This window comes from Oncorhynchus nerka, linkage group LG2, assembly GCF_034236695.1.
Source record: "Oncorhynchus nerka isolate Pitt River linkage group LG2, Oner_Uvic_2.0, whole genome shotgun sequence".
In the NCBI taxonomy this organism is placed as follows: Eukaryota; Metazoa; Chordata; class Actinopteri; order Salmoniformes; family Salmonidae; genus Oncorhynchus; species Oncorhynchus nerka.
In genome coordinates, this window is record NC_088397.1 from 48,995,131 (window position 1) to 49,007,150 (window position 12,020).

General features: G+C 45.6%; 1 protein-coding gene across 2 annotated transcripts in view; it reads left to right on the plus strand.

The window, feature by feature from the left end:
* Window positions 1–10,718: 10,718 nt before the first annotated feature.
* Window positions 10,719–12,020, plus strand: part of LOC115136839 (ras association domain-containing protein 5-like) — a 53,390-nt gene continuing 52,088 nt past the window's right edge. For both annotated transcript variants that reach the window (XM_029672669.2, XM_029672678.2), the window contains exon 1: window positions 10,719–11,675. In XM_029672669.2, the coding sequence (XP_029528529.1) occupies window positions 10,745–11,675 (931 nt within the window). In that variant the 5' untranslated portion in view covers window positions 10,719–10,744. The remainder of the gene's footprint in view (window positions 11,676–12,020) is intronic.

Genomic DNA, 12,020 nt, shown 5'->3' on the forward strand with positions numbered 1-12,020 from the left:
AATTCTTATTTACAATGACGGCCTACACCGGCCAAACCCTAACGACGCTGGGCCAATTGTGCTGCGCCCTATGGGACTCACAATCAGCCTTTCGAAACCAAGGTGTCTGTAGTGACGCCTCAAAAAAGACCTGCCAGGCCTGTTGCTCTTAAAGATAACATATTTGGGACTACATCCAATTACGTTCTACTCAATATACTCTGAATTTATTTCCTGTATCTCATTCTCCCTCATACTAGATGTCAGCCTCTCTCTTTCCCTCTGATACTCCCCACACTGTAGCAATACATGCTCCACGGTCTCTGTTTCCTGTTAATAATCACACTTTCCTGTTGGATGCTTTCCTATCACATTTAAGGTCTTAATCTACTGGCTGTGTCCCACCCTTAATCTACTGGCTGTGTCCCACCCTTAATCTACTGGCTGTGTCCCACCCTTAATCTACTGCCTGTGTCCCACCCTTAATCTACTGGCTGTGTCCCACCCTTAATCTACTGCCTGTGTCCCACCCTTAATCTACTGGCTGTGTCCCACCCTTAATCTTGTAAAAATGGCCTCCTCTCTTATGTCCCTTCCTGCCGTCCTCCCCTCCCCAGGTCAAACGTTTTCTGTAAGTCTTCACAAGCTTTTCAGACACTGTTGCTGGTATTTTGGCCCATTCCTCCATGCAGATCTCCTCTAGAGCAGTGACGTTTTGGGGCTGTTGCTGGGCAACATGGACTTTCAACTCCCTCCAAAGATTTTCTATGGGGTTGAGATCTGGAGACTGGCTAGGCCACTCCAGGACCTTGAAATGCTTCTTACAAAGCCACTCCTTCGTTGCCCGGGCGGTGTGTTTGGGATCATTGTCATGCTGAAAGACCCAGCCACGTTTCATCTTCAATGCCCTTGCTGATGGAAGGAGGTTTTCACTCAGTCTCACGATACATGGCCCCATTCCTTCCTTCCTTTACACGGATCAGTCGTCCTGGTCCCTTTGTAGAAAAACAGCCCCAAAGCATGATGTTTCCACCCCCATCCTTCACAGTAGGTATGGTGTTCTTTGGATCCAACTCAGCATTCTTTGTCCTCCAAACACGACGAGTTGAGTTTTTAACCAAAAAGTTATATTTTGGTTTGATCTGACCATATGACATTCTCCCAATCTTCTTCTGGATCATCCAAATGCTCTCTAGCAAACTTCAGACGGGCCTGGACATGTACTGGCTTAAGCAGGGGGACACGTCTGGCACTGCAGGATTTGAGTCCCTGGCGGCGTAGTGTGTTACTGATGGTAGGCTTTGTTACTTTGGTCCCAGCTCTCTGCAGGTCATTCACTAGGTCCCCCCGTGTGGTTCAGGATTTTTGCTCACCGTTCTTGTGATCATTTTGACCCCACAGGGTGAGATCTTGCGTGGAGCCCCAGATCGAGGGAGATTATCAGTGTCTTCAGTGGTCTTGTATGTCTTCCATTTCCTAATAATTGCTCCCACAGTTGATTTCTTCAAACCAAGCTGCTTACCTATTGCAGATTCAGTCTTCCCAGCCTGGTGCAGGTCTACAATTTTGTTTCTGGTGTTCTTTGACAGCTCTTTAGTCTTGGCCATAGTGGAGGTTGGAGTGTGACTGTTTGAGGTTGTGGACAGGTGTCTTTTATACTGATAACAAGTTCAAACAGGTGCCATTAATACAGGTAATGAGTGGAGGACAGAGGAGCCTCTTAAAGAATAAATTACAGGTCTGTGAGAGCCAGAAATCTTGCTTGTTTGTAGGTGACCAAATACTTATTTTCCACCATAATTTGCAAATAAAATCATTAAAAATCCTACAATGTGATTTTCTGGATTTTCCCCCCCTAACTTTGTCTGTCATAGTTGAAGTGTACCTATGATAAAAATTACAGGCCTCTCTCATCTTTTTAAGTGGGAGAACTTGCACAATTGGTGGCTGACTAAATACTTTTTTGCCCCACTGTAGGTAGGAACCATATGTACTGTCCCAGACAATTTTGCAGTAAATGAGATATGGGTAAATAAAGCTGTACTATAGTGTTACATGCTGACCACACTGCGTACGCGTGCACCATCGCACGCATGTTGATTTTGTCCACCCGCAACAGACGCGATCAGGACACTCAGGTTGAAATATCAAAATGAACTCTGAACCAACTATATTCATTTCTGGACAGGTCGAAAAGCATTAAACATTTATGGCAATTTAGCTAGCTAGCTTGCTGTTAGTAGCTAATTTGTCCTGGGATATAAACATTGGGATGTTATTTTACCTGAAATGCACAAGGTCCTCTACTGGGACAATTAATCCACATTTAAAAGGGTAAACCTAGTTTGTTTCTGGTAATCTCTCCTCCTTCAGGCTTCTTATGTGGACTTTATATGGCGGTTGGCAACCAACTTTAAGGTGCATTACCACCACCAACTGGACTGGAGTGTGGACCTCAGTTCATCTTTCAATCACTCACGTGGGTATATGCTCCTAAAAACCAATGAGGAGATGGGAGAGGCGGGACTTGCAGTGCGTCAAGCGTCACAAATAGAACCAAGTTCTATTTTAGCACCTGGTTACGCAGACGCGCTCGAGCAGTGTGGGTGCAGTGATGGAATAACATGTATGTGTACATTTATTTTGCAGCACTGGCGCACATGCGACACGGGCGGTGTGGTCAGCGTGTTAGAAAACAAGCCTGATGAACCAAACCACATGTTTTGTCCTGATGATACCGACGGACTAAACTACTTTGCTGCAGACAAAGTGAATATCTTTCCAGGACAACTTTCCATCAACTAGAACACCAATTGAGATTCCGGGCTCTTTTAAAAAAATAAAATAAAAAGTATTATTCTTACCTGTAATGGCATTCAGAGGTGGAAGAAGGAGAGGACCAAAGCGCAGCATGGTAAGTGTTCATCTTTCTTTTAATGAAACTGAACACTTCAAAAACAAAACAACAAAGTGACAACCGAAACAGTTCTATCTGGTGCAGACACACAAAGACTGAAAATAACCACCCACAAAACACAAAGGAAAACAGGCTACCTAAATATGGTTCTCAATCAGGGACAACGATAGACAGCTGCCTCTGATTTGAGAACCATATCAGGCCAAACATAGAAATAGAAAAATTAACAGACTGCCCACCCCAACTCACGCCCTGACCATACTAAATAAATACAAAACAAAGGAATAAAGGTCAGAACGTGACATTACCAGTGACTACAATTTTGATTCACTAATCAATGAAGCCAACTCAGGCATGGCAAAGTTTTCTGAATGGTTCCAGATAAACAAATTATTTCTAGGATTTTAGAAAAACATGGTGGTACAGATATTTGGCCATAATTTGTAAAATATCTTAGATCCGCAGATTAAAAGAGTGGGATAATTTTGGCCATTTTCAAAGCTTTAGGAACAATAGCTGTCTTATTTCCGACATTAAATTGAGATAGCTGCCTTTTTATTATTCAACAGATGATTGATGATTTTCCAAGTTGACTTTACTGTATATTATTTGAGGATTCTTGGAATTTGGTAGTAAATATTTCAAGGATTATAGGTCTTCACGGATCCACCTGCACCCGATCCGGGACCCGAGCGGGTCCGGATCCAGAACTTTAAATAACGTCTCAGGTATGTGTAATTTTAACTGACTTGTCCGGAAGTCAACCCATACAGACGAGAGAGATCCTTGTCTTTCACGAGAGTGGCCAATCGTAAGTCATCAAAACGGCAATAGGTTACAGTCATAGAGCCTCCGTGTGTGACAAAAGTTAGGAGATGCCTAGTCAATAGCAGATGGAATTAAAAGTTGAAGGATGCAACGACCAAGAGCCAATAGGTAGGCTGCTACTAAATATTCTGAATGGAGTTGTTAGGATGAGAAAGCGTTAGCTAGATTAACTAGCTTGTCCCGGTTTGATGCAGTCAAGACAGATACTACGTAATACTACATAATATATATACACTGCTCAAAAAAATAAAGGGAACACTAAAATAACACATCCTAGATATGAATGAATTAAATATTCTTATTAAATACCTTTTTCTTTACATAGTTGAATGTGCTGACAACAAAATCACACAAATTATCAATGGAAATCAAATGTATCAACCCATGGAGGTCTGGATTTGGAGTCACACTCAAAATTAATGTGGAAAACCACACTACAGGCTGATCCAACTTTGATGTAATGTCCTTAAAACAAGACAAAATGAGGCTCAGTAGTGTGTGTGGCCTCCACGTGCCTGTATGACCTCCCTACAATGCCTGGGCATGCTCCTGATGAGGTGGCGGATGGTCTCTTGAGGGATCTCCTCCCAGACCTGGACTAAAGCATCTGCCAACTCCTGGACAGTCTGTGGTGCAACGTGGCATTGGTGGATGGAGCGAGACATGATGTCCCAGATGTGCTCAGTTGGATTCAGGTCTGGGGAACGGACAGGCCAGTCCATAGCATCAATGCCTTCATCTTGCAGGAACTGCTGACACACTCCAGCCACATGAGGTCTAGCATTGTCTTGCATTAGGAGGAACCCAGGGCCAACCGCACCAGCATATGGTCTCACAAGGGGTCTGAGGATCTCATCTCGGTACCTAATGGCAGTCAGGCTACCTCTAGCGAGCACATGGAGGGCTGTGCGGCCCCCCACAGAAATGCCACCCCACACCATGACTGACCCACCGCCAAACCAGTCATGCTGGAGGATGTTGCAGGCAGCAGAATGTTCTCCACGGCGTCTCCAGACTCTGTCACATGTGCTCAGTGTGAACCTGCTTTCATCTGTGAAGAGCACAGGGCGCCAGTGGCGAATTTGCCAAACGTCCTGCACGGTGTTGGGCTGTAAGCACAACCCCCACCTGTGGACGTCGGGCCCTCATACCACCCTCATGGAGTCTGTTTCTGACCGTTTGAGCAGACACATGCACATTTGTGGCCTGCTGGAGGTCATTTTGCAGGGCTCTGGCAGTCCTCCTCCTGCTCCTCCTTGCACAAAGGCGGAGGTAGCGGTCCTGCTGCTTGGTTGTTGCCCTCCTACGGCCTCCTCCACGTCTCCGGATGTACTGGCCTGTCTCCTGGTAGCACCTCCATGCTCTGGACACTACGCTGACAGACACAGCAAACCTTCTTGCCACAGCTCGCATTGATGAGCCATCCTGGATGAGCTGCACTACCTGAGCCACTTGTGTGGGTTGTAGACCCAGTCTCATGCTACCACTAGAGTGAAAGCACCGCCCGCATTCAAAAGTGACCAAAACATCAGCCAGGAAGCATAGGAACTGAGAAGTGGTCTGTGGTCACCACCTGCAGAACCACTCCTTTATTGGGGGTGTCTTGCTAATTGCCTATAATTTCCACCTGTTGTGTATTTCATTTGCACAACAGCATGTGAAATTTATTGTCAATTAGTGTTGCTTCCTAAGTGGACAGTGTGATTGACTTGGAGTTACATTGTGTTGTTTAAGTGTTTGAGCAGTGTATATACACGTGTGTTTGTGTGTGTAGATGTATATGGACACCCGCATCTGTTCAAATTAGTGCTGACATGTGTATAAAACCGCATCCCTTCAAATTAGTGCTGACAGGTGTATAAAACCGCATCCCTTCAAATTAGTGCTGACAGGTGTATAAAACCGCATCCCTTCAAATTAGTGCTGACAGGTGTATAAGATTGAGCACACAGCGACGCAGACAAACACTGGCTGTTGAATGGCCTTACTGAAGAGCTCAGTGCCTTTCAACGTGGTACTGCCATAGGATGCCACCTTTCCAACAAGTCAGTTTGTCAAATGTCTGCCCTGCTAGTGCTGCTCCGGTCAACTGTAAGTGCTGTTGTGAAGTGGAAACATCTAGGAGCATAAAAAAGGCCCGGGTACGAAGTGGTAGGCCACACAAGCTCATTGAACGGGACCACAGAGTGCTGAAGCACGTGGCGCGTAAATTTCTTCTGTCCTCAGTTGCAACACTCACTACCAAGTTCCAAACTGTCTCTGGAAGCAACGTCAGCACAATAACTGTTCTTCTGGAGCTTCATGAAATGGGTTTCCATGGCCGAGCAGCTGCACACAAGCCTAAGATCACCATGCTCAATGCCAAGCGTTGGCTGAAGTGGTGTAAAGCTCACTGCCATTGGATTTTGAATGGGTATCAATTGATTGGTCCCCACAAGTATTGTAAAACAAATGTGTGTGTGTGTGTGTGTGCGTGCGTGTGTCAGTTTACATACATATGTGCGTGCGTAAGTGATTGGCTGCCTGCCTTCCTGCATGTGCGTGTAAAACCCTGTGTTTTTATTGTTGTGTGTCCAGGATGCACCGGATGAAGAAGGAGTGAGATAGTGGTGAGAGAATTTCCATGCAACAACCGCATCATCATTGAGTGGTCAGTGGCCTTTACCCCTAACGCCTAACTTTAGCGCCTAAACCCTAACCCTTAACTCTAACCTCCTATCCCTGCCAGATTACACATAGTTGGCTCCTCAATTGTTTCATCTGAAGGACAAACTGTAGTATCACTCATTAAGACGTGACGATTTGTCTCCTGCAGTTCTGGAGCTGTTAACTCTGTTAACAGACCCATGGGACTGTGACCAGGCAACCAGAGACACACAGAGACACACTGAAGACTGAAGAATTCCTAGTGAGAAACGAACTAGGAAATATGGGAAATATCGACATCTGTCTCTGTTCTGCTTTGTGATGAGAGAAGAGGACAGAGACAGATGCTCATCTGTCTCATGTCAGCCCCATTCATGTACCGGTGGACGTGTGAAATCATATGATTTGTGTATGTTGTGATTGCCCTACGTCACGAGGGAGGACATCCAGTGAGTGACATCAGCTGCCTTCAGACATGCAGCACGAGGGGATTAAATACAATGCATTCGGATAGTATTCAGACCCCTTGACTTGTGCCACATTTAGTTATGATACAGCCTTATTCTAAAAATTATTAAATTGTTTTTCCCCCTCATCAATCTACACATAATACCACATAATGAGAAAGCAAAACCAGTTATTTTAATTGTTGCACATTTATTACAAATAAAAAACTGAAATCACATTTACGTAAGTATTCAGACCATTTACTCAGTACTTTGTTAAAGCACCTTTGGCAGCGATTACAGCCACAAGTCTTCTTTGGTATTACGCTACAGGCTTGGCACACCTGTATTTGGGGAGATCCTCTCAAGCTCTGCCAGGTTGGATGGGAGTGTTGCTGCACAGCTATTTTCAGGTCTCTCCAGAGATGTTTGATTGGTTTAATTCTGGGCTCTGGCTGGGCCAATTAAGGACAGTCAGAGACCCGAAGCCACTCCTGCGTTGTCTTGGCTGTGTGCTTAGGGTCATTGTCCTGTTGGAAGGTGAACCTTCGCCCCCAGTCTGAGGTCCTGAGCGCTCTGAAGCAGGTTTTCATCGAGGATCTCTCTGTACTTTGCTCTGTTCATCATTCCCTCGATCCTGACTAGTCTCCCAGTCCCTGCTGCTGAAAATCATCCCCACAGCATGATGCTGCCACCACCATGCTTCAAATCAAATGTATTTATATAGCCCTTCGTACATCAGCTGATATCTCAAAGTGCTGTACAGAAACCCAGCCTAAAACCCCAAACAGCAAGCAATGCAGGTGTAGAAGCATGGTGGCTAGGAAAAACTCCCTAGAAAGGCCAAAACCTAGGAAGAAACCTAGAGAGGAACCAGGCTATAAGGGGTGGCCAGTCCTCTTCTGGCTGTGCCAGGTGGAGATTATAACAGAACATGGCCAAAATGTTCAAATGTTCATAAATGACTAGCATGGTCAAATAATAATAATCACAGGCAGAACAGTTGAAACTGGAGCAGCAGCACGGCCAGGTGGACTGGGGACAGCAAGGAGTCATCATGCCAGGTAGTCCTGAGGCATGGTCCTAGGGCTCAGGTCCTCCGAGAGAGAGAAAGAAAGAGAGAATTAGAGAGAGCATACTTAAATTCACACAGGACACCGGATAAGACAGGAGAAGTACTCCAGATATAACAAACTGACCCTAGCCCCCCGACACAAACTACTATAGCATAAATACTGGAGGCTGAGACAGGAGGGGTAAGGAGACACTGTGGCCCTGTGGACAGGGCCAAACAGGAAGGATATCACCCCACCCACTTTGCCAAAGCACAGCCCCCACACCGCGAGAGGGATATCTTCAACCACCAACTTACCATCCTGAGACAAGGCCGAGTATAGCCCACAAAGATCTCTGCCACGGCACAACCCAAGGGGGGGGCGCCAACCCAGACAGGAAGATCACATCAGTGACTCAACCCACTCAAGTGACGCACCCCTCCTAGGGACGGCATGAAAGAGCACCAGTAAGCCAGTGACTCAGCCCCTGTAATAGGGTTAGAGGTAGAGAATCCCAGTGGAAAGAGGGGAACCGGCCAGGCAGAGACAGCAAGGGTGGTTCGTTGCTCCAGAGCCTTTCCGTTCACCTTCACACTCCTGGGCCAGACTACATTCAATCATATGACCCACTGAAGATATGAGTCTTCAGTAAAGACTTAAAGGTTGAGACTGAGTTTGCGTCTCTCACATGGGTAGGCAGACCATTCCATAAAAATGGAGCTCTATAGGAGAAAGCCCTGCCTCCAGCTGTTTGCTTAGAAATTCTAAGGACAATTAGGAGGCCTGCGTCTTGTGACCGTAGCGTACGTGTAGGTATGTACGGCAGGACCAAATCAGAGAGATAGGTAGGAGCAAGCCCATGTAATGCTTTGTCAGTTAGCAGTAAAACCTTGAAATCAGCCCTTGCCTTGACACACCCCATCCACTGTAGGGATGGTGCCAGGTTTCGTCCAGACATGTGGCTTGGCATTCAATCTTTGTGTCATGATCAGAGAATCTTGTTTCTCATGGTCTGAGAGTCTTTAGGTGCCTTTTGGGAGACTCCAAGTTGGCTGTCTTGTGCCTTTTTACTGAGGAATGGCTTCCATCTGACCACTACCATAAAGGTCTGATTTGGTGGAGTGCTCCAAAGAGGAACTCTGGAGCTCTGTCAGAGTGACCATTGTGTTCTTGGTCACCTCCCTGACCAAGGCCCTTCTCCCCCGATTGCTCAGTTTGGCCAGGCAGCCAGTTCTAGGAAGTCTTGGTGGTTCCATTTAAGAATGGTGGAGGCCACTGTGTTCTTGGGGACCTTCATTGCTGCAGACATGTTTTGTTACCCTTCCCCAGATCTGTGCCTCGACACAGTCCTGTCTATGCGCTCTACAGACAATTATTTTGACCTCATGGTTTGGTTTTTGCTCCGAACACCACTGCCAACTGTGGGACCTTATATAGACAGGTGTGTGCCTTTCCAAATCATGTCCAATCAATTGAATTTACCACAGGTGGACTCCCAAGTTGTAGAAACATCTCAATGATGACCAATGGAAACAGGATGCACCTGAGCTCAATTTCGAGTCCTCGTAGCAAAGGGTCTGAATACTTATGTAAATCAGGTGTTTCTGTTTTCTATTTTTAATACATTTGCAAACATTTCTAAAAACCTGTTTTTCACTTTGTCATTATGGGTTATTGCGTGTAGATTATATATATTTTTTCCATTTTAGGATAAGGCTGTAATGTATCAAAATGTCAAGGGGTCTGAATACTTTCCGAAAGCCATGTATATAGAGAGAACACGGACAGCGCATAGTCTGTGGACAATTTATCTAATTGCTATGTTTTCTTCTGTCTTGTGTGAAACATGTTTCATTTCAGCACTGGGGAGAATCCAGGGAAATTCACAATCAACCACTGCCTCCCTCTCGAATCAGACCGGGTCAATGACTACAAAAACACATCGCAACACACACTTTCATATTCAGGACATCACGGTGACTTCATTGTGCAAGTACTGAATATGTACAACCTCCTAAATTTACTCAGTGCCGACGTGTTTGAGGATGACCGATTCAAAGAGTAAGTTGACAATGGGAGAAGTTTCCCAGATCAAACAAGAAACCACTGAACTCATCACAATATGAACTAAATACTATTTTTTGTCAGAATGCGAAAGTGAAAGTGGGGACTAGCTCACTGCATCGTGGTTTCTCAGAACACTGATGATGTATTGTGACATGGAGATTTTCATAATTTTCCTCACCGTAATTTAAGACATTTTGCTATCCTCTTTTCTGTTTGCATTATTCTGTATTGTACCTAAGACTGCATTATAATATTGCTAGAACCAACCTCCCACAGGCTCTTCAATATGACAGTGTAACATGATGTCACTCACTGACGCTGCCTGGGAAGCCCCGTGTTAATAAATTCAATGTAGGTAAAATCCAACAGAAAAAGCTCCGTTTTTTTGGTCTTTGGGTTCAGTCAGACATTTTTATCCTGTAAATTATTGGAAATAAGTATTTGACTTAGAAAATACTATTTTACTATTCGTTTTTTACACATAACATTTCAAATATTTAAATAAAAGTAATTGTTTTAGGCTGTATTTAAAAAATATATTCAAATACACAGACAAAAGTATTTAAAATATAAAACACTCAAATACGAACTCAGCTCGGCTACATTGTCATGCAGTTCTGTAACAGTAGGCCTAGAAATAGGTTAGTAGTAGTAGTTTAATCCCTGGCTAGCCTCACACCAAATCAGAAATCACCGATTAATCCCCGGATTAGGCGCGCGGCCGCTTTAAAAATGCTCGTGCCTCTCTAGCCGGTGGCATTTAAACGTTTATAGATTCATCGTAGTGTAGGCGTCACACTAGCTGCATGCGTGCCTTGGCTGGTGCTTCAATTGAGAGTTTACATTCACAGCACACACGCACTCACATACACCGAGCCATGGCTTCAGTGAGTGTGGTAGGACCAGGACAACATCGACCGGCTCCCGACCACCAGCTAGTCTTTCATAAACTAAAGGCCGCCGGGAGGAATAAAAGAACGTTACCGTGGAAATCCTCCGTGGACATCATCCTCGGGAAGAGCTCGGTGACGCGGGAGTGCGGTTCGGTTTCGGCGGTATCGGCAGTCACAGCATCCCCACTAAACCCGTCCCTGACCCCGGGACAACAAGGAACCGCAGCCGGGGTAGGAGGGGGGGATCCCGGGGTGAGGCGTGAGGCTCAGCCGGTGCTGGTGCCACGTAGTTCAGACAGAGAGAGCGACAGCAGCAGCCCTGACTGTGGAGACACTACAGCGGCGAGGGAGAAGGACACTGGTCAAAGCGGACGGAGCGGTAGCGGGAATGACTCAACCCGTGATCGAAGGAGTTCCCTGAAGATCCTTACAAATGTTATGTCAAGCACGTCAGCTAACACACAGATGACAGACGTCAAGTGTGACAGATCAAGCGCGCCAACAAACGGGCACATGGGAGCACACTCACATCGGGACCGTCCGGTCAGAAGACGCGCATCCCACAGCCCCAATGGTCAGACCACCAGGCTGGTGACCAAAAGGGACACCGGGGGACCACCGCTGGAGCGGTTGACACAGGGAAGGACCGGGGTCGTTAAACTCGCGCGCACAGAATCCCACCGAAGGGAGGTCTGGTCAATATTTGGCTCCCAGGAGCAGGAGGACGCGCGCGTGCGGTCGGAGACAGGAGAGGGCCACACGTTTGGGACCAGAACCGTGACTCAGGACTGGTGCGACGTCTGTAACCAGCGGATCAGTGTTCAGCAGGCGCTCAAGTGTAAAAGTAAGTAGGGTAGGCTAGCCTCTAGGCTATGACAGTAGAATACTAATAAATGCCCACTTCTGCCAGAGGAAGATTTGCCATCTGTTGCTTTACTACCAGATGATTTGATTTGGATCTCTTTTAGTCCCCATTTGGACTAATCTTCCAAGAGTCCTTAAAAATTAAAATACAATTTATAATACAAACACATGTTCACATATAACACACTATTACAAACATGCATAGTATACTGACATAATGACCCAATAAATACTCAATCTAAAAAATATTGATTCTTCATCTACTAATGTCCCACAACATTTCTATGTATTATATTTAAATTGTTTTAAAACAATGTTTACATTT